We start from the raw sequence: 24,673 nt of genomic DNA on the forward strand, positions 1-24,673 counted from the left end.
TTGTTTTATGGAGATTCCTGCAGAAAATGATATGCCATTATAAAAAACACCCATAATATATATATAGCCTATATATGCCTATATACCTATATACTATAGTCCCAATAAAATATAATCCTGGTAATAAAACAATTTGTAGTACATTTTCGGGGGGGGGAAGCGTCACTTAAGTGACGCTTTTTATTGGATAACATAAAATGTACTACCTATTATTTTACTGTGTGTAAAGAAAACATTTTTTTTCTTTTAGCTGAATCAATGAGACACCCGTTTTTATTCGGAGATGTTCGAGGCTCTCGAAAAACGGCACCCTCACAACTCACCCTCATCCATTATAAGACATATTACTTTTTTATAAAGGAAAAGGGGCGTAAAAAAAAAACAAAAAACTTCCCTACCTTGCTGGTAATCCACTGGCAGAGGATCGCTATGGTCCAACCGAACACCTTCATCTCACCTTCCTGACAAGGAGGGACCACCCTGGAACACTACGAGTCTCCTGGCAAGAACATATAAAGACACAAATACACGGCGCGGAATCCAAGGAATCCAAGAGTCCAATCCCCCGAAAAAGACACCAAAAAGTTGTACGTTATTCTTAGACAATGTCACAGTGTTTGGAGACAAACTTTGGGCTGTGATCGGCTCAGTTTCTCCGGTCCTCGTGTGGCACAGTATCCATGGTTTGGTCCACTTTACGTTGTCTGTGTGTGTCAGAGGAGGCTGCCATGCACCTTGGTGCAGGTGGAGGTATAAAGGTGAGGATCAGCAGAGCATCCTCTGTTGTAGCTTCACTGTCTGCATGAGTGGCTGCTTTACGAAAGATGGGCAGTTTTTTGGAGTTGCTTGATATGCTTCTGCTTGCGCTTCTCTTTTGCCCCTATGACTCTCTCTCTCTCTCTCTCTCTCTCTCTCTCTCTCTCTCTCTCTCTCTCTCTCTCTCTCTCTCCCAACCCCCCCCCTCTCTCTCTCCCCCCACCTCTCTCTCTCCCCCCACCTCTCTCTCTCCCCCTCTGTGTGTTTGTGTGTTTGCGCGTGCGTGCGTGCGTTCGTGTGTGTGTGTGTGTGTGTGTGTGTGTGTGTGTGTGTGTAAATGCGCACACGCTGTTCCCCGCCCGGCAGCGAGGCTTTAGTCGCGCAGCTGAAGAAGTCATCTTTATTTTTATTTTTATTTTTTTTTGTTGTTTATTTTTTTCTAGCCGCGTTCATTTTGACAGTAAATACTGCTATTCTTTTTTTCTTTTTTTCCCCTTCAGTATAGCCTACAGCACAGACTGGGGAAAAAAAGAAACATTTCTATAAGTTGAGATCGATGGGTATTTGTCTTATTTCTGATATAATAAACTATATCGACAGATTGATAGTCAGTGGTACTTTCATGTGAACCTGGCTGGTGGCAGGTTCTCTCGAATGGCCACAGCACGAATAATAAGAGAGTTCAGAGAACTTTTCTGTTATTTATTCAGATCCCTCCTCAGGCTAAGTCAGAGCAGATGTTTCATTGTCATTGCGAGCAGTCAACTGATACAACATGACTCTATGGCAGTGTGCGACAGAATAACGACACTTTCCTCTGGTCCGGGCATTTTTAATTAGAAAAATTACTCGCCGTTCTGGGAACTAACGTCCACACTCTTTGAGGTGCAGATACTATATTATCACATTTTTAAATGCAAATTAATACGTGCAAGATTCGGGTTTGAAATTTTCTTCAATATTATGCCATTTCTAACTCTACACCAGACATTTATCTCCATTTCACTGAGCAATATGTGACTCTTTGTGATGCCACTGTCTTTGTGGCAAATTAAACATACAGAAGAAGTCCAAAGCAGCTCATTTTAAATTAAACATTGAGGCCCCTTTAAAAAAATGTCACAGAAATCAACTAACTTCTCAGAAAAACAATTTTGAAATATTAATGTTGCGTGGATATATTGGGGCAGTGTGGCCTCACATTTCTCCCTGTTGGCCAGTCCCAGCTGTTGCCTTCTTGATTGTGCCACCTTTTAATACGATCTGATCTGGAATGCAGTGATTGCTTGTCTGGTAAGCTGTTTGTTGATGTCTGCCTGACTTACTGACTAATTAACTGAAGTCTGGCTGATTATTTGACTGTATGCCTGCCTGCATGGAAGTATTTCTGAAGTATTTCTGTAAAATAACTGTCTACCTGCAGCCTTTCTGACATTCTGTTTACTTGTCTGTATTCTTTACTGTCTATCTGTCTGTCTGCCTTACTGCCTGTCTGACTCTTTGTCTACTTGATTGTCTTCCTGACAGTGTTAAATGTTGAATGTGTGAGAGTTCTGTATGTGTACTTGACTGCAGGCAGTCTGTGGCTTTGCTGTCTCTCTGTCTCTCAACATCCCATCAGCCTCTTCCTTTAACCACCTGCCATTGCTTCTGGCTACCAGCTTATGTCATGAGACACTTCCTTTGAATTCCACAATAATGTAAACACACCCACTCTCTGTGACTCATTACTCCCATGACCTTACAAAAGGAAAGTGTGCATATCATTTCTGTGGATACGGAACATGCCATTTCAACTGTGGGCATGTTATCATCCATGGTAGACATGCATGCCAACTTTCTGTGATCCGGCAGTTTCATTTCCTTACATTATAATGTTTCTGTCACATATATGGAATGTGATGGAAGTGCTTCTACAGAGACATGGCTAGTTACGGGGACTTCAGGCCAAAGAACACATCACACTGTCAGGCTCAGAGATAGATGGCGTAGGTCAGCCTCAGAGCAGTGTCACCCTGTTTTCTGACAGCCAGTCACAGATGGAGGGGAGTGCCCATGTAGAATGAGTTGATTTGTGTTTATATGGGATCCTATATAATATATATTAGCAATCTGTTGCCACCCATTGATTGGCCTGTGGGTTTTCATGCACTCAGGCTCTCAGCGCCTCAGAATGCGAGAATGGCACTGCACTGCCCCCATGCGAGGCAAAGAGTCACTGCGCATAGAGAGAAACCTGACAACCAAGAAGAATGCTTGTGCTGTCTTTTGGTATCTGTTAACAAGGGAGGGGGTGATCTGAGAAGGACACACGCACACACGCACGCACGCACGCACGCACGCACGCACGCACACACACACACACACACACACACACACACACACACACACACACACACACACACACACACACACACACACACACACACACACACACACACACACACACACAATGTATATGTATGTACAGTATGTATGTATGTATGTATGTGTATGTATACGTGTATGTATGTATATGTATACGTGTATGTATGTATATGTATACGTGTATGTATACATACACGTATACATACACATACTGTACACGTATATACATATATATATATATATCTATAGTACGTATATATATCTATATATGTATGTATGTATCTATATATACACACACGTATGTATACATACACGTATACATACGAATAAATAAAGGTCAATAAAAAAAACATATACATATATATATATACATATAATAGGATATCTGGCCATGGTAGTCATGATTACAAGCCTTTTATTAGAATTTGTGGTAGGTCTGCACATGAGCCAGGAGCACAAGAATGTTTTAATGAGCCTGAGGCACAGAGAGGAGAGTCAGAATGTTCTGTAACTGACAGTTTGGTTGTCAACGTTTTATGAGCTCTAATGTTAGTTTACAGAATCATATTTTAACAAATATTCATGTGCGCAATAGCCATAATATTTAAAGATTAATTTCAGTCAAACAAAGCTGGAAGACATGAAGTGAAACGACACTTTGACAAGCAACATACGGTGTGTTCAAAGCTGTCACTGCCAAAGAGAAGAGTCAATTTAAGTCATTAAGTCATTTCTTTTTGTGTATTTGACTGGGACTTTTTCATTGATTGATTTCTTTACTGATCATGAAATAAAAACATAGGTCACATGTATGTCACATAGGTAACATACATCTGACCCACCATAATCATAACGCAAAAAAGCTTACAGCTTGTTTCCATTGTGGTCCTTAGTATGAGGTGTGTATGATGTCATGTAGTGTGGTGCTGTTGTGTGCATGAAATGTATAGAGTTCATGATGTGAACATGTCTCTGAGTGAATGCGTGGGTGTACCTGCCACTCAAAGTGTGTGTGTGTGTGTGTGTGTGTGTGTGTGTGTGTGTGTGTGTGTGTGTGTGTGTGTGTGTGTGTGTGTGTGTGTGTGTGTGTGTGGGGGGGGGGGGGTATACATCAGAAACAAACAAAGGTATAACAATACTATTTTCACTATAATCAGAGTACAACAATCCGTATTCCGGGGACAAACATTCAGAGAAAATAGCAGATCTACAAGCTCACAAGTCATATGTGAGCTTGTAGATTGGATATTTCCGCTGAAGATATTAGTGTAGAGCCCTTTGGAAATCTGGTCAACTAGTACAGGATAGGTCCCTTAGGAATCCAGTCAACAACCCATTGCGGGGTTAAGTGGGTTAACAAGAAGCCCATTTCCATCGGTAGTCCCTATTGAAGCATATCTTCCTCTTGTCCCTGTTTGTTTTTAGAACATTATAGGTGTTTATAATCTGTGTAATGTATGTCCACTTCATGCTGAGACCATGTCTATCAAACTCTCCAAGCGTGGGCCCATTCTCCCCACCAAACAGTGTTGCCAAGTCTGCTGCTTATTATAAGCGACTTTGGGCTTGTTTTCCTGTAAAGTCGCATGAGAATATTGGACATCGTTATTTGGGCTTGCTTCAGTTTAATAACTTTAACCCTATACATGGGCTGTTTGAAAATAGGCATACTGTACAAGTTCACAATGCGTTGAGAGCTTGTAGATCTGCTATTTTCAAAAAATCTTGAAAGAAATCTGGAATATTTTTGAAAGATTCTTGTATGGGAGTTACTGGCACAAAATATTTTCAGACGGGGGTCCGTCGCCAAATACAAACTAACTTGTGCAGTGGTAAGAACCACTGCTCTAAAACAACATTAGACAATGAAGTTTGACTGACCTATAGTCGCTCATTTTGGGGCTTGTTTTCATAGACTTGGCTGCCTGTTTCTCGCAAAATGTGGCAACACTGCCACCAACCCCCACTATCAGGGTGTTGCCGTTGTGAGTGTAATTTCTGATCCACATTGGAAGCGGCAGGTGAATTTCGCCCCAGCTGCTCCCCTTCTCTGTTCCACTTAGTAATGGCTCTGTTGTTCCGAGTAACTCCATTGCTACATGGTTAAAGTAAATGAATGAACATGCTCCGGGAGAGAGCCGAGCGCGACCACTTTCACAAATATCATCCTCGCATCATTCACCATGGCCTCCACTTTTCAGCCCCTCCTCCTCCCTCTCTCACACCTGAACGTCCCACAAAGTCTCATTCATGAATCACAACGTCATTCAAAAGATAACGGATGAGCAATTTGAAAGTGTGTATGTTTGCTTTACTGTGATGGGTTTGTGATCTGCACCACATTGCTGTTGATAATACCAGGGTTCAATCTGCTTTTTATATAGACTACCCCCTCTTGTCATTCATTTTTATGGCCGGTGGTCGAGATTGTTTTATCCCTGCTTCTGGTCAAACTGACTTAAATACATATAAATTTCCTCTTGGGAAATGTAGACGGTCAGATATGTTTGATATTTGTGTTTGATAATATCACAATAAAAATAAACTTGAACAGTGGAATAGGGAAATAGAGTTTGTACGACAGACAGTGCAACTTTGCGGTTCAAGAGTTATAAGGCAAAACGTGTAGTGGGTTGTTATAGCGCCGGTTCTTCTTGGGGGGGGGGGGTCACAGAGGTGGTGAAAGAGGAAGAGGAGGGCAGGAGGAGGTGCAACAGGAGAACGGAGCAGCAGTGGGGTGATGTTGAGCAGTATATGGACCGTTTCAGACTGACAATAATAACAGTGAGCGTTCCAACCCACATTAACCACTTAAAGGGCAAGACCACTTTGGTAGAGGTTTGGGTTGTGTAGTTACCTTACCTTGGTATGATGTACTGTAACTCCAAATGTGGACAAGATATCTAAAATAACTGCTCCATTGGTTAGAAATTGATAATTCTAAATTCTGCTCCTCATTGACTTCCATTGCACGCTGAAACAGCTCTCAAAGTCACTCTTTTAGCACATAAAGGAACACAAACAAAGTTGATTCAGACAATATAGAACATCACCAAACCCAGTACTGTTTTCTTTTTTTATAAAAATGTTAACTTCCTGTTGATTTTGCCATTTTTATTAACATTCAATGCCAATGACGTCTTTTGACGGCTGTTTTCAATTGGCCATTAGTGCCAATGACGTCTTTTGACGTCTCCTAAAAAAAAACATTTTTTTTCAAAATAAAATTTTTAATTTCTTTTTGGTTATTTTTTATTTTTATCTCAAAGGAACTAGGAGAAAACGATTTTCAAAAACGTATTGCTCCATCCACTTCAATGTTAAAAAGGAAACGGAGAAAAAAAAACATTTTTCCTACCATTGTAAACCCTGTATTTCTGAGTGTGGCATGGCACTTTCAAACATCAAAAACAAATGTCAACGAGGTCACAATGACCTCGTTGAAATTTGTGAAACCACACCTGAAGTGACTCAGTGATTAGCAACCATCAGGGGATCAATCACACCGAAGACAAACATTCTGTGACCAATTGAAAAGGTAAAATAATAGCCTTTTTCATGGCACAGGGATCAACAAGCTTGAAAAAGCCTGGCACTGAATGAGTTAAGAAGAAAACCTGTACTGGATCAGTGGATCCGGATCTGGATCTTCAAATAGTAAAATCAACAGGAAGTTAACATTTTTATATTAAAAAAACAGTACTGGGTTTGGTGATGTTTTATATTGTCTGAATCAACTTTGTTTGCCTTCGTGTATGTGCTAAAAGAGTGACTTTGAAAACTATTTCAGCGTACAATGTAAGTCAATGAGGAGCATATTTTGAATTATCAATTTCTAATCAATGGAGCAATTATTTTTGATTTCTTGTCCACATTTGGAGTTATATCACGACAAGGTAACTACACAACCTAAACCTCTACCAAAGTGGTCTTGCCCTTTAAGCTACATCCGACGGCAAACAGTGGAAATAGCCGATCTACAAGCTCACAACGTTGGTCAGACCTGTCCATGGGTTTTTGCTCGTCTCCCAGCAACATGAGAGCATCTGGATGAAAGCGTCCATGAAGAGGAGTAAAGGTGCACGAGAAGGAGGAGAAGAAGAGGAAGGAGCTAAATAAAGACGGGGGAGGAGCTGTACACCAGTAAATCACCTTGACAAGGTCAACTTGAAACATCTGTAATTACACCTAGCCAATCTGAGTCCTTGCTGCAACACACGCACGCACGCACACACACACACACACACACACACACACACACACACACACACACACACACACACACACACACACACACACACACACACACACACACACACACACACACACACACACACACACACACACACACACACACACACACACACACACACACAGAAACAAGCCCCCACAAACAAACACACGCACACATACAGTATATGGCCCAGACATCATTGTGAATACACATACACACCTATATGATGACACTGGGGGCATCGATGGGGCGTTGATGGGGCACATGCCGCATGCGCCTTGATAACTGGCAGTGGGTCCAGGGCCCAATGGACCGTTAATGCATGGCAGTCCCTGATTCTCTCCCTGTTTCCTGTCAATCTCCACTGTGCTGTTATCAAATAAAAGCCCCCCTGAATATCTTAAAAGAAGAAAAGAAAAGACATTTGGAGCTGATCGGTCGAGCAGTTTGCAAGATCAGCTCTGGACCAAGGGGCCAGCTTGAGAGTTGTACATTGAGTCTATATAGGAAGTGAGTTCAAGTGACAGTTCATATGAATGGCCTGTAGTTTAGCTGTTTTATCCCTGCTGGTGTCAGAAAGAATTTGGGTGAGTGGGTGTTTTTTTTACAAAGACTTGATGTTCTTACCTTAATAAACATTGTCATAAATACTATATGCTTCCAGTCTCTAGTTTAAAGTCTTCTTTCAATCATCATGATATGCGTTTTGGTAAATTATGGTCCCATTTATTTTAAAATTGACGATAAAGTAGGGTATGCTCTAGGAGGGGTGGGATGATTTTATTGACAAGCTACACAACCAATAGCATTCATTCCCCACCCCCGCTCTTGATTGACAAGCTATCCAACCAACCAATATTGGTCCGGTTGCATTGCGCAGGATACGACACGATATGACCCGATATAGAAAGATGGTGGATTTGAAATTCCTGAACAATCGGCTTCATTTACGGTCTGTAGAAACCAATGGTGTGGCTTTGTCCATTGTTTATACTGTCTATGCTCGGGACACGCACACACACACACACACACACACACACACAAACCGTTAACATCAGCATATCAGACGTGACCTGGTGGACCTCAACAGACAGAAAGCACCAAAATCCGAGAGCAGAATGTCAGCAAAAAGGTTCTTTCCTCTAGTGGAGGAACTGTCCATGGTCCTGAACCCCAGCGTGGTTTCTCTTTAGCCTGACACACTTTTGGTTGCACCTGGGTATCACACACTGGAAATAGCTGATCTACAACCTTCTTAGGACATGTCTAGACAACTGCAGAGCACTATCATAAACATGGATGACTAAAATCCTCCACATTACCATAATCCTGTATACCAGAGGACTGCAGGCTTTGTCTTGTTGACAAATGTACTATGTTGCACTTTAGAGAATTTATTACCAAGTGCAGCAAAACAGAAATGCACAGGAAACACATAACAACCCATGCCTTCCGAAATAATTTGCAGCATTTTCTATAACGTATGGATTATGCTTCTTATCATGAATGGGATGTCAGCCATTAAGAAAACCCAAGGGTGAGAGAGAGAGAGTGAAAGAAATAAAAACATTTAAAAAAAAAGAAGAATAGTGACAGATTGCTTGCATGTACCTGAACTCATCATACTGCATGAGGAGCTCAGGTACTATAGGAACTACAGTATGTATGGCTTTGACTATCCATCACAGTCCCCCCACAGACACACACCCACACACACACACACACACACACACACACACACACACACACACACACACACACACACACACACACACACACACACACACACACACACACACACACACACACACACACACACACACACACACTTCCCAGGGTGACTCATTCAGGGGCCACGGCACACATTTTGGTACGAGGTCACCTGCCCTTTTGTCTGTGGAAATAGTCATTTCACCTTGTAGTCTAGAGGCATCTCTGCACTGATATGAAATCCCGTCATTTGTTTTCCTTTTTGATCGATTTTAAAATGAGGAACCTGGGGAAATGAGGGATGAGGGAGGGAGGGAGGGATAGAGGATGAGACTGGCAGAGAAGGGGGAATATGTGCGTGCCTGTTGCAGGTGTCAGGCTTACATTGTCATTCAAATGTTTTGTTGCGGGAGGGGATTTGGAAAGGAGAATGGGAGATGAGCACTAATGGGGAGCAGAGGGAGGAGTGGAATAATTGGATTTGATTATGTCTGTCTGTCAGAACACGACAGGATGTAATAGGTTATATGCCGCTGGATTTCTTTTTTTTTATGGTCGCACATGCAGCGGCACGGACGATTGTCTCTGTGAAGCTGGTCCAACGCGAGGAGCTTAACCACTGCAGTACTACTGGTACATAGTCGTAGGCTTGGAGAAAATGGAAGCCAGGTTGAACGAGGTTGATGGGCTAATTTTAAACTTAGAACGAAACAGTTTTGACAGCAAACCTAAAACGTCTGTCATGTATGACTTGGACGTTCACAAAACATATTTTACCACAGAGCTTTTAGACATTTTCTAAAAGATCTTCAAAGTCACTGCAAATTGAACTTGATTAATCATCAAAACCAACACGGATGATGCAGCGTGAGACACAATGCTATACAGTATATGATAAGTCAAGCGGTCCCCATACTAAAATACTCGGATACTTGGACACAAGCTGAGCAATGATCAACCACAACTAGGTCACTTGAAAAAGGGTGTCTAATTGAAGTGATGTTGGACCTTGGTAGAAGGTCAAAGCTGCATGCGACCTGGACGTGATATAAGACCAAATATTGTCGATCATCATTATCAGTTGCTCCTGTGTTCCGTGAGGTTTTCCTCTCCAGTCACTCTGATTAAAAAACAAGTCTCAAAATCACACTAGCACATAAACAGATGCAAACAAAGTGGATTGTGGCTGTAATCATGTTACCCTACCCACACTATGTTCTCTAGTGCCACACATATCGATAAAAATGTGAGCCACAATGATGATGTTGTTCACCAGCAGGGAAATAGGCTGAAATCAGCTGGACTCTGGATACTTCCCTCTTGTGATCTAATTCTGTTCTGGTGGCTGGTCTGGTAAACTGGAAGTTGAGACATTGTCTCAAAATGAAACAAATATAATTTTTTGATGTGAATGCTAACTTGCCAACTATAAACAAAGAACTTGACTTCCCTGGTAGTGCAATTACCCGGCTTTAGTGAGTAAAGCACTAACTTTATAGGCAACAGGGTGGAAAAGGGGACTAATTAAACTATACTGACACCGTTGGGGGGATCATTAAATAGGACCAAATGAGGGCATTCCATAGCCTGCTTGTTTGCTCTACAATTTGACAACCTCCTGTCTAGATACTTGATGGGCCATACTTAGTTTTAATTCAAGATAAAATATGCCTGCATATTGCTAGCTGTGGGCCAATGTAGATCTACAGTATATTCTCCCATGTTAAGGGTAGAAGCGCTGAGATTGTTATGTTTAGGTATAAAGTTACACATGGTTAGGTTTAGGCATCAGGTTAGAGGTGGTTAAGTTTGGGCATGGGTTTGGTATAGTTACTGTAAGGTAAGGTTAGAGTAAGGATTTCCCTTCTGCTGTGGGGGGATCCATAATAATGCAAAAGAAACAAATAAGGATGATAAACTATACAATGGAGGCTGGAGGAGTAGCTGAGCGGATAGAGAGGCCATCGAGGAAGGTGCTCGGTTCACCCCAACCAGTCTACAGTATGTGTCTAAGTGTCCCTGAGTATGACTAATTCTGACTAATAAAGTATTCAATCAATCAAAGTACACAAATAAATGTGAATGCACTCATACACAAGCACAAACTCACACACGCACAGACACACACGCACACTCAGTCGCACATTATACACAATAGACACAAACAAATATACAGACACACGAGTCATTCAAACAACAAACAAAGCAACCAGGGAGAGGTGGTATGTGTCAGTATGAACTGGATATAAAGGCTCATTTAAACAATAACAGTAAATTACCAAAAATAATCTGTTATGACGTGAATCACATCAGGCCTGTCAATGCTCTGCATCTCCCCATCTGTCTCACACACACACCCACGTGGTAACTCATGCACGCACACTCACACTTGCACCCATACGTCTCTCTCTCTCTCTCTCTCACACGCGCGATAACTCACTCACTCACACACATGCGTACACACACACACACACACACCCTTATTAAGATTCATATCCCAAAAAGGTGACTTCTCAGTCGAGCATGGTGACAACACCACCTCTCTCTCTCCCTCCACACATGCACACTAAAAGCACAGGCAGTGACAGGCTCTCTCTCTCTCTCTCTCTCTCTCTCTCTCTCTCTCTCTCTCTCTCTCTCTCTCTCTCTCTCTCTCTCTCTCTCTCTCTCTCTCTCTCTCTCTCTCTCTCTCTCTCTCTCTCTCTCTCTCTCTCTCTCTCTCGTGAGCCCTGCATGGACATGGAGAGAGGGGTGAGTGGAGAGCAGCGGTTCTCAAACACTTCATGTCAATTTATATGTATTTGCCAGGGCCCCCATAAGAGGAGATTTTTTTTTACAAATGTTCAGAATAATTAAAAAATCGTTACAAAACAATCTATACAAGCATCTCAATACATTATGAGATTGTAGATACTATAGGCTATCTTTAAATGGCCGAACTATAAAATAGGGTTCAAGTGTTCCTCATTTTACTGGGGACCCACATGAACCCCCTTCAAGTGGGCTCTGGGGACCCCTGGGGGTCCCCTGGGGGTCCCCAGAGGGAGAGGGAGGGAGAGAGGAAGGGGGAGCGCTGGGAGCAGAGCACATGGGAGCCAGGGTGACGAGGAGGATCTTCTTGTAGATAAGAAGTCTCCAGGGATGAACGGCTGTCTGAGGCCGGCAGACGCTCGCTCACCTATACGTCCTCTCTCACTTCCTCCTGCTGTTCCACCTCTTGCCGTCTTTCTGATTCCGTCTCCACCTCGCTCTCTGGAGGCGTGTATCTATCACTCCCCCTCCTTATACTCTGCCATCCTCTACGACATCCTTCACAACTTGTTCATTACACACACACCCCACCCCCCCTCCTCTCCTTCTCTGTGCCCCTCCAAACTCTGAGCACTCACTCTCTGCACTCAGAAAAAACAAATCCACCCCACTTGACTCCTGATCCGGCATGCTGTTAAAGCAAATACCCAGCTCTCTGTTTGCAGCTGTGTGTGTGTGAGAGAGAGAGAGAGAGAGAGAGAGAGACAGACAGACAGAGAGAGAGAGAGAGAAGGGGGACAGTACTCCCCTCAGACTGCACTGTAAGGTGTAAAGTTCCTCATGTTTGTTATCCACGGGGGCTTAGCACTGCCTTTGTGCGTGCCTTTCACTGCCACTCAGTGATACCCACAGTGTCCCCTGACAAAGGACAAAGTGCAACAAAAGTCTCGGAAAAGGGAATTGAACCCAGGATTGTGTGGTCAATGCAGTAACCATGCACAGCACTGTTGGGAGGTTTGAGTGGTCACTGTGATCGAACTCGCTGCAGAACTCAAAGCACGTGAAAACATAGACCAACATTTGGTAGAACCTAGGGCTGATGAGAGATTGGAATCTATCCAGGCGTAAAGGAACCAAAAACCCAGACCGGATGGTTCACAAAATGGCATGTGTACCAACAAGGGAGAGGCCCACCACCAGCAGCCGCCATGTGCTCAGTCAACTCCCTCCCCACACTGTAGGAAATCCCAGCAGGACTACCATCTCAATTGCAGGTACAGTTCCTCATTGACAATACCCCGTCGGGCACCGGTCTACTCGGGAATGATGCAAGTTGAGAACGATGCAAATAGGGAATGCATGCAGCCCAACCCTGTTATGCCGTACCCATTATACCCATCAGAATACCCGCTGTCTGTCTCTGACCCTTTTATGCCCATATATGGAGATCTCTGTATCTGTCTGTCTGCCTGTGTCCCTTTCATGGCCATACAGTATATGGAGATCTCTATATCTGTCTGTCCTTGTCCCTTTTGTGTGCATATATAGAGATCCCTGATGTTAGTTATATGGCCATATATGGGCATACCCATATATGGGCATATGGGGGGGTCGGCGGTTCTGGAAAGTCCTTGTACAGTGGTAAACGTCTGTGGAGAATGTGTGAAGAATGTCTGAAGAGTGCAAACTGACTGTGGAAAGTGGACTCACTAAGTAATCAAATGGCAGGTGTGGGGGCTTTGCCAAATGAAATTAGGCTGGGGTTGCCATGGCAATCAATTGGCTCATTTGGGCCAAGGCCAGAGCCTTTTATGGCAGTTCTGAATCTGGACAACAGCCTATTCGACTGACTCTACGCCGGACACTGCACTCCCTGCAAGGCGTGTGTCGAACCTGAAGTCGTAGGTGGAATGGTTCTCGAGATACGTGGATAACAGACGTACATACAGAGATTTGGTGCATTTATATATTGATGTTAATCAATATATTCAATTAAAATGTTGATCAAATGCTATTTTCTCATCTTCATCATGAATAAATAAGGCTATGGATGCATGATTAACAAATTATGGCCTGAGCCGTAGGCCAGGGCTGATACACCGGCCCTCCACTGGATAATGTCAATGTAATGATGACGAAGGCCCAGGTGATAATCTATATATTTTGTAATTAAGAATGAAGTTGTCAGTGTCACTGTTGAAACCAAGCAGAGGCAATCACTGAGAGGACACCATAGTGGAACACCGGGGCACAACGGACACATGCTTTAGGCAATAGGACACCTCACTGAAGTCTCATTTCCCAAGGCCTTATATTAACTGCATAAAAGACAGCATCGGATTTGAAATGATTTCCCTTACCCTGTGGTCATGGCATTTTTATTCAACACGGAACCAAACTTCCCTATAGTTCAAGATACAAAATGCAAAACACTGACATTAGAGTTTTGAGCAACATTGCCTGCAGCTGCTGCAATAACAAGCCTGCGCATTGCTGCGGCCATCACCACCTCTTCTGGACTGGAGTTCCATGTGAATGGTGTCAGGGGAGTAAATCTGGTCCTGGACAGCCAGAGCAAAGCCAGTGCAGTGCTCATGAGCCCAGGGACTCAAGCTGAGTAGCTGGCTGGTGGTGGCCCCCGTCAGGTGAGGTGTTTAATGAGGCGGTCCAAGCAGACAGCCCAGGCTAATACCTTCACACCAGGCTGATTAGTGTGAACCGGCCCTAGGCTGCCAGCTAGAGGCACCTCCAGGTGCCAAACCCGGCCCTCATTATTATCCTTCAAGCCAGGGGAGAAGAAACGGTATTGTTGCAGAGGGGGGGTGTCACATGTTACTGCATGAACTGTGCTGCTCATGCGGTCTGGGGTTTAGTTTACTATATACGACGGTTAACTGCAATTCCGTTCGACAGTTGCGAATTTGAGATATATGTGTATATTTTTTACAAATATGCTGAGGTTTATAAAATATGTGGTCTTTGACAGCTTCGGAGCAATTTGTGTGCATCTATTTTAATGACTAAAGTAGAGTTTTAAAATGTTTGACTCTGCTTAGCAGAAACACTACACACATACCGAGAACATTGGATGCAAAACGTATTAAATAAATCACGTGGAGTGATTGTAAAATATTTGCAAATACAACAGAATGCCCAGACACTGTGATACCTTGCCCTGACTGAGGAACATAATGATTAAACTATTCGCTGTCATCAATCTCTCCATGTTTTGGTAGTGTGTTCTTGATATAGGTCAGATGGTTTGGTTTGTGGGGAATATAGAAGCAGACAGACAGAGGTGAATGCAAAATTAAAATCTCACTTTTCTTGTACAGAGATAAAGCCTAATGATGTGTGCATAGATCATGCACAGGAACAAAAGGTGGGATGTACGGTGGGAGCGTCTGTGCAACGGTTTGAGAATGAAAATGGAGTCTGCTCGTCCACTGATAGGCCATTAGAAAATCTGTTTTGCGTGATGTGAAACCACAAGGTGCTCCCCATGCAACAGTTTATCGATTAAACAAACAAGGACACAGGCAATACAGACCCACAAAGACATACATTTATTTTTTGTATTGGTGTTATTTCAATTGTCCACAGTGAGAGCCATGGGAAAAAATGAAGAGCAGCACAAAAAAGAGCACAATATGAGGCATTTTCTTTGTTATTACTCTTCATTTTCAATACTACAACAAAGAGGCATGCACAAAGAGGCAGTACAGTAGGCACAAGCGACAATCACATTCCTCATTTCTTCAGCTGAATATTGTGTCTATACCTCACTGCGTGTGTGTTCAACCCCTGTGGAGTGTTTCATCTGCTAGTTGTTTAGGAGTGTGCTACAGTACATCAATTTACATTTAAAAGAAAGATACCAGTATGTTCCCCTTTCTACAATATTTGGACTCTTAACCCATTCAATCCGAGGAACGCATCTGTGTCATTTTAGATATTAGCTATAGACATTATTTTATACTTTGGCTATTTTTGAAAAATCATGAAGATGTGTGCAAATCTTTATATATATATATATATATTTTTTAAGCCTAACATTTGTAACTCAAATCTTTTTTCTGGGGGTCCCTGGAACAAAATATTTTGATATGGAGGTCCGCTACCAAATACATATCATTTTGGGGGTCCTTGACATGAAGAAAATTGAGAACCACTGATATAGCAACATACGGTTTTCCGAAAACTGTTAAGATTTAGATTTTTTTTTAGATGCGTTAACGGATTGAATGGTTTAAATATAATGCTTTCATTTCAGAGAGAGAAGAAAAGTGCAGTGGATCTGGGCTAGGTCATGAGTTGGTGCATTGTTGGTGCGGGTGGCCGTGCTGTGTATTATGGTTAAACAACAGATTGTGAACGGCTATTGTACAGTATAACTTCAGCATTTCTGGCTGAATAGTGGTAAGAATGGGATTATCTATGCTGTCGAATTCTCAGAGGATGATTGGGATTCTGTGAGAGCATAAATCCTCTATCTGTGCACGACATGGCCTCATGTTTAAAGTGGTGCATCGCCTTTACGTTTCAAATTGAGAAACCTTCTTAGATTTATCCTGATCTAGATCCCAATTGCAACAGATGTAAGTCGCACATAAGCTCCACACTATCTTTTTATTGGACCTCTGCATTTGAGCCTTTTACAGATGTATTTGGAGTACCATTTGATCCCTCTCCGCTAACAGATTTTTTTGGTGTTGTTCCAAAAGACATATCTTTATCCAAACAACAGGCTGACTCTGTTGCCTCTTTGATAGCTACAGTATAGATGCTTGTTGAAATGGAAGCAACAATTAACACTTTCACATGTTCAGTGGATGATCTTATGCAATTCCTTCATCTAGAAGTGCTGTAGCTTAAAGTACTTATGTACCTTACAGTACTTTTCTTACTCTGTATCTATAACTTAAAGAGGTGGTGCCATGGTTTTGCACTTTTTCTGTTTTTCATGTGTCTATGAGGTTGATAGAACGTCATTAAGCCCCCTGGTGGTGTTTTTATGGTGTTTTATGTCTTCTGTTTTATGTCTTCTACTATTTTGAGTTTCTACCTGGAGGCTGAAACCTTGAGGGTCAAACGTGAAAAACAGAAAAACAGAGCTTTAGTGACATAGTAAAAACGTACCCTCCCCCTCATTATCATAACACAACAGGTGTGGGCATGAGGAGGAGGAGGGACTAGGACAGGTGGGTGGTGCTTAGGTGGTGGAGGAGGTGCTAAGGTGAGAACCAGGTATACTTAATGAACTGGAGGCGTGTCCACATCCTACTATAATTCTAGTAACCTCACGGTGGTGGAGTCTTGGTCGGTTTTGGTTGGGGGGACTCTTGATCAAACTGCGCATGCGTCGTTGCCAGGTTTGCGAGAGAAACAAGCAGTAAACAAGGCCAAACCAAACGAACCCTACAAGCAACGAGGTCTATGAAAAGAAGGCCAAACGAAGCGCCTTCACGCATATACCTTGCCTCTTGGAAAACAGCCGATCTACAAGCTCACAACGCGTCCCCACACCCACCTGCAATTTCACAACCAACGCCAAAACACAATACCACCAATATTACCACTAAAGCGCTTACAATACGCGGACATGGCAACACCAGGCTGCAGCATAGACCCCGCCCACTCTTTCAGTGCACTCTACGGCCGCTCGGATCTACACAGTACGCACCAGACTTTTCAAAGCGAGCGTATGCGTTGTGCGTACCGTTTGTTTAGATTCAATTGATTATCAATGACACCGGCTACACCAGGCGCGCGGATACGCGCATCCCCCATACGCAGACTTTTAAAATAGGCCTGGATCTAAAAGTGAGCGTGTGTGCGTCAAAAACTCTGCTGTGTTTTGTGTGTGTGTGTGTGTGTGTGTGTGTGTGTGTGTGTGTGTGTGTGTGTGTGTGTGTGTGTGTGTGTGTGTGTGTGTGTGTGTGTGTGTGTGTGTGTGTTTGCGACGACGGGGGGGACGGGGGGGGGGGAGTAGCATCGTGCCTCCGTGGTGTGTGTGTGTGGCTGGGGGGGAGATGATCGCCAGTGTGTTTCCGCGACGGGCCACGGGCCGCATGGATGTACCGTGGTGTGTGTGTGTGTGTGTGTGTGTCTCTGTGTTTGTGCGCGCTCGCGACGGCCGACGGCTCCGCCTGTTATATGCGCGGGTGTGTTCTGTGCCTCCACGACGGGATGTGCACCCGTGTGTGTGTACACACGACTGACTACACCAGTGGTTCTCACACTTTTTCATGTCAAGGACCCCCAAATTGACACTTATTAGCCCGCGGACCCCCATTTGAAAAGATAAGCCAGGGACCCCAATAAGAGAAGGTTTATACGGCTTTCTAGCAGTGATTCTCAACCATTTTAATGTCAAGTACCCCCAGTTTGACATACATGTATTAGGCTACGGACCCCCATTTAATGGCATTTATACCTGGGGCCCGAATTTATATTATAAAATCAATGTTAATTTAACTCTGAGAGTGTGCAAATGGAACCAAATGGACCCGTTAGGGTCCATTTGGTTCCATTTGTACACTCTCAGAGTTACAGAACCATAAGGGTGCATTTGGTTCCTATCCATCATTTAGCTGGGGACCCCCTGGAACTGCCTCAAGTACCCCTGGGGGTCCCCGTACCCCACTTTGAGAACCAATGGACTACACAGTACAAACTCACTTTCGATCCCTGATAAACTCTCTGTTCTCAGCGCATAAGCCAAACTGCATACTTTGGGTGCTCATATTCCCCAACGGGTATGGTCTAGTAAAAACATAATTTTAACAATTTTTTAACAACTTTTTTGAAAAAAATCTTCCTCCTAGTATAACCATAATACATGATGATTATGTTTTAGGGGGGGAAGAAATCACTGAAAATCACGGCACCCCGTCTTTAACTACTGTGCTGCCTCTGGCGACTGGATTTCCCCTGCGGGATCAATAACGGTCAATCTATCTAGGTCTATCTATCTAACGTTATGGCAGCCACTACTATTTTAGGTAGAGAGATTCAAATTGGTAAGTGATTTGTCGACTGTGTAGAAGACTGTATGTATAAATTTTATATATTAATTCTACTACTCCACCATATGCCACCATAATGTGGAATGCCCTGACATCATCCAATAAAGGACGCAAATCACTGGCCTCTTTCAAAACTGTCTGAAAAACCATGTCAGAAAACTACAAGTTCAGATAGATATTAAATCCCCTTGAAATGAGAGGTCATATATGGCCATGCCCATAATATGGGCACATATAGGACAGATCGACTTCAAAATGCGCAAGTACATGTGATGTGAAATAGTATCCAAGAAAGGTAGGATAAGTTTAATACACAGTATCGTGTTAACGGTGCGTTTGCACTCATGGTACAGCATGCTGCGTTTGCATGCAAGCCAATGTCACTCTGCTGTATAGAGGGTCATTATGTGATATGTATTAATGGCTTAAGTTACACAAATTAGACCTCAACTCTTCAATGAGCACTGTGTGTGAGCGTGTGTGCGAGTGTGCATGTACACGCACGCACAATATGACACCTAGCTAATAAGTAGTGTGAAGCTGTTTGTTATTGGTACTTCTGTTGTTATTTGACTGAGATAAAAGTTTGAATTAGGCTACGCATCTGTTTGCACATTACCCAGGGTTTTATTTTGTGGAGACTTGTACTGGGAAGCTCCCAGGTGTGAATGTGTGCAAGTGTATGAAGTTACACACACAAGTGATTGTGATTGTGAAACATTGTTTCTGTCTGTCTGGGGCATGTGATGATGTTTTGGGTTTGTGTGTGTATGAAAAGGAACAGAGGCCAGGCAATGGGGGGAAGGCGTACGTATGGAGACACATCTTTGGAAAGTGAACATAGCAAAAAGTAGTGTGGCATGTTGTCATCACTAGGACAAACATGACATTACATTGTTATAGCCTAAAGCCTAAATATTCATAGTCTAGACACAGCAAACACAGACCGTTATCTGTTGTGGCCTGCGCTGACGAAGATGATGTAATAGGAGACCTCAGCATACCTCTGCCTGGTGTAGCAAGAATACCCATATTCTGGATATTTGCCTGAAAATGAACAGAATTCATCTCTGCAAAGTTAGGGAGAGACCCCCCCCCAACCACACACACACACACACACACACACACACACACACACACACACACACACACACACACACACACACACACACACACACACACACACACACACACACACACACACACACACACACACAAGATATAGCACACACAAGATATAGCACACTAGATAAGAACTTGGTTCTTATCTATAAATCTATATTATATTTATGTGAATGCGGATCCTACTAAACAGACCTATGTATTGTGCAAGCATTTTACACAACAGCTACACGAATGTAACACACACACGCACTCACGTATGTACGTGTGCACGCGCATGTGCGCACACGCACACGCACACACACACACACACACACACACACACACACACACACACACACACACACACACACACACACACACACACAGTTCATTAGCATGCATTGTCCAGAGGAGAGCAGCATGCTCGGGTCCTGTCCTTCATTTTGAGATGTGAGCGTGGCGTGGCAGGCCAGGGCAGAGGGATGGCAGCAGGTTAGCAAGGGTTGGGGCTGCACGGGGCTGTTAATGAGCTCCTTGGTGCCTTCCCCACCAGTAAGCGGGCCTGGGCTCCCAACACCTGGCAGCCTGGGAGCTTGTTAGGAGGCATTCCCTTTAAAGCAATCATCCTCCTGCCTCTTCCATTCTTTTTTTTATTTTATTTATCGCTTCACTCCCGCCCATCAGCCTCTCCCTTCCTCAACCTTGTTCCATGTCTACATTTCTGACTTTTCTCGTTCCACGCATTCCTCTCCTGTTTCTCTCTCTCTCACTCTCTCTCCCCCTTTTCCCCTCTTCTTCCTTCCTCCTTCCGAATGCCCCTCTCTCTGTGTGTGTCTCTCTCTCTCTCTTTCCGTATGTCATCCTTAATTCCAACCTCCACACCTGTGACTTGAAACGTCTTGCACTGTATTCACACCCCCCTCCCCCCCAACAGCAGAGTGGCTGGGTGCTGGTGGTAGTGATGGTTGTGGTGGGAGCCCCCTGCCCCAGGGGGGAGCTGATCGCCAGTTTGACATGTTTAAGAGGAGGAATCAGAATGACAGGGAGGAGGAGAGGAGGTGAGAAAGAGAGCAGGGTTTAATGGCAGCCTGCAGCACATATGTATCGCTGTCGTAGAGAGAGACAGGGGGGGAGGGGGGTGAGGAAGAGAGAAAGGGAGTGGATGAGAGCGCAAGAGAAAATGCAAGAAAAGAAGAGACAGAGTGAGCAAGATGGAGATACATCACTGTACCTGAAAGTGAGGGAGTTTAAAGATTTAAATAAGTAGCAGGCAACAGCAAGAGTAGCTTTAAATGAGTGAATGGAGGAGATGAGAGACAATTGGAGAGAGAGGGAGAGGTAGGAGAGTAGATACACCACCAAGGACAACAGGGCTGTGGAGAGAGAGAGAGAGAGAGAGAGAGAGAGAGAGAGAGAGAGAGAGAGAGAGAGAGAGAGAGAGAGAGACACACAGAGAGAGAGACACACACAGAGAGAGGGGAGAAATAGCAATAAGTAATAAGTGAGAGGAGAGGTGACAGAGAACTGGAACAAGTTTGACACCAGCCAGGAGAGAGAGAATAGTAAGCTATTGAGAAAGACTGGAGGAAATGGTCACTCTCATGCAGAGGCATATTTAACCACTGGAAACCCAGCATGCCTATTCTGGGGGGAACGTTCGGCAAAAATAGCAGATCTACAAGATCCCTAAGCATCGCAATGCAGCACGTTGTCTATTTTTGGCGAAGAGACAGAAAAAGCAGTTCAAGGCGTCCGGGTGGTGCGGTGGTAAAAGTAGCTGCCCACCACCATGGAGTCCAGGGGTTCGAATCCATCGTGGTGCATCCGGCTTTGTCGAGTGTCTGACTCTATACAGTACAAACACAATTGGCCGTATGGGCTGGGACGGCACCTGTCACCAGGCAGTGTTGGGCAGGAGGAGTAGGTCCTCCCGGTGGGGGCTCCTCACTGGCAGGTGAGCCAGTAGGATACAACAGCAGTGACAACACACAGAAATGTGTGTGGGAAGGAATCAAACAGCATAACGACTAAAAAGAAAAAGCAGTCCAAGTACAGCTGCAACTCAGGTCTGTTCTTTTCATGGTTTTCTTTTCATAAAATAATGCTTATCTTATCGCTGAGCTTGTAGTTGTAGTCGTATATTTCCTTTTTTTAATTCAGAAAATGTTTGACATTTTTCACCTACAATGACAAGGCAAAAATAGGGATGCCAGGATGTAAGTGGCTAAGTCTGTGGGTTTAATACATATTTAACCAATGAAAAGTATAAACAAGAGCTTGTGACTAAACAATAACTACACACTGGATGATCCATTGGAACACAGGTTCTATTTTCCATTTTCTCTAAAGTTACGGTTTTGGACATACAACGTTCCACCCAGACGGCGACAAAATAGAAGACTGCAGTGTGTGTGTGTGTGTGTGTGTGTGTGTGTGTGTGTGTGTGTGTGTGTGTGTGTGTGTGTGTGTGTGTGTGTGTGTGTGTGTGTGTGTGTGCGTGTGCGTGTGTGCGTGTGCGTGTGTGTGTGTGTGGGGCACGTGCGGGTACGCCAGTGTTTCCAAGTGGGTTTTCCGGTGGGGAAGGAGCACCTGTTTAATGAGCCACTAATGGTGACGCTAATTGAAGTGGGGTAATTTCATCCCATCATGAGCTCGTCCTCCACAGAGCCACACGACTTGGATCCATGACACAGGAAGCTCTGTGATAAGCCCCAGGCCTCAGCCCAACCTGGCCCCATCCTACAGTACATCAACCACATACGCACGCACGCACGCACACACACACACACACACACACACACACACACACACACACACACACACACACACACACACACACACACACACACACACACACACACACACACACACACACACACACACACACACACACACACACACACACACACACACACACACACACAAATCAGTAACATGACTGCCTCTGAATCACAATAATCATCACACAAGCAGAGGAGCTGAGATCACAGAGTTGGTGAGTGGAATTCTTTCCATTGAAACTGAATTTGTCTCTTTTCGTTTGGACTTGATCCACATTCCAAACACATGAACCCTAGCGTCCCTATTCTGGGCATGATAGGTGAACATTCAGTGAATATAGGCCAACATTTGGCAAAAAATAGCTGACTTAAGAGCCACGTACACATGCATTTCAGTTTAAGCGTTTGAGTGATGCAAGACACTAAACTATAAGGTAGAGGCTAGGGTGATGGAAGCAAGCTTTGCCAGCAGCAGCAGCATGTGGCAGCAATTGAAAAGATCCAGTGTATAGGAGGGAGCCATGTTTAAATTGCCTTGTTGAGGGAATAAGGTGTGATTGGTGTGTAGAAAAACATGGCTGATTAAAAGCAATCGAGAACATAATTACCCCTGCACTGGTACAACTGCACTGGTTACCAGTAACATTTTGAATTGAGTTTAAAGCTTTGCTCTTTGTTTTTAAAGCTCTCAACGGTCTAGCCCATCCATACATTTCCGATCTGATACAAGCGCCTCCTGCCACTATAACCAAAGGTGACCGGGCCTTCTCCGTAGCCGCACCTATACTTTGGAATAATCTCACATTCCACATTAAGGTAAATCTCACCATTGAGATTTTCAAATCCAAACTGAAAACCCACCTTTTTACTCTAGCTTTTGACACAGTTTGAGGTCATTGTCTGTGGTTGTTTGTTGTTGTATTTTAGTTTCTATTCGTTTTAGTTTTCTTACTACGTTAAAAACCTCTATTTTTAGCGGTGCCAACCGCTCTAAGCTTGACTTTGTCCGTATGTCCGTCCGTCCGTCCGTCCGTCCGTCCGTCCGTCCGGATGACCACGGGATTTTAAACAGCTATAACTCCAGTTTGCATCATGCCACCAAGGCCAAATTTGGTATGTGGACTTAGACCACCAATAGGGACGAGCATGCATTGCTGAAGTTATCAAAGAGGGGTCCAGGGACCCCCAGCGCCCGTATGAGCACGGGATTTTAAACAGCTATAACTCCAGTTTGCAGCATGCCACCAAGTCCACATTTGGTATGTGGACTTAGACCACCAATAGGGACCAGCATGAATTGCTGAAGCCCCGCCCCCTCTGTCTTCCCATTGGCTGGCCTTCAAACAGCCATAACTCAAGTTCGCAGCATGCTACGGAGTAACAATTTGGTACGTGGACTCAGACCACCAATAGGGACGAACTGAAATGAGTTAAGCCCCGCCCCAAAGGCACCGCTTCCTTCACACAGGGTGTGATTTTTGTTTTGTGAATAGACTAAGGTCTATCTTTTGCTCTTGTTTTGGAAAGCACTTTGGGTCAACTGACTGACAGCTGATTACAGCTGAGGCGTGTATGACTCCTGTGCCCTGAATGAACTAGCGGTGATGCTTCATATACAATAGACTTAGTAAATGCGATGTTTATCTATGCAATGCTGCTCAGAAGAGCAGCATTGCATCGCAGTGTTTTGGGAGTGAACTGTTGTGGAGGATTGTGGCAGTGGACGGTGGAGAGTTGTAGCTTGAGTAAAGACACAATCCTCTCACATCCTCAGGCACTTCTATTACCTCCCTGCTTTCTGGATCATCTAGCACAGGGCCGTGTTTGTGTGTGTGTGTGTGTGTGTGTGTGTGTGTGTGTGTGTGTGTGTGTGTGTGTGTGTGTGTGTGTGTGTGTGTGTGTGTGTGTGTGTGTGTGTGTGTGTGTGTGTGTGTGTGTGTGCA

The 24,673-nt window shown here is 43.9% G+C and overlaps 1 protein-coding gene across 1 annotated transcript in view; it reads right to left on the reverse strand.

The window, feature by feature from the left end:
• nxph4 (neurexophilin 4) overlaps positions 1–864 on the reverse strand; it is a 51,762-nt gene extending 50,898 nt beyond the window's left edge. Inside the window, exon 1 of the mRNA XM_084061549.1 lies at positions 399–864. Coding sequence (XP_083917675.1) covers positions 399–452 — 54 coding nt within the window. The 5' untranslated portion in view covers positions 453–864. The remainder of the gene's footprint in view (positions 1–398) is intronic.
• Between the last annotated feature and the right edge of the window lie 23,809 nt (positions 865–24,673).

Source organism: Gymnoscopelus microlampas, assembly GCF_963454915.1.
Source record: "Gymnoscopelus microlampas genome assembly, chromosome: 7".
Taxonomy (NCBI): domain Eukaryota; kingdom Metazoa; phylum Chordata; class Actinopteri; order Myctophiformes; family Myctophidae; genus Gymnoscopelus; species Gymnoscopelus microlampas.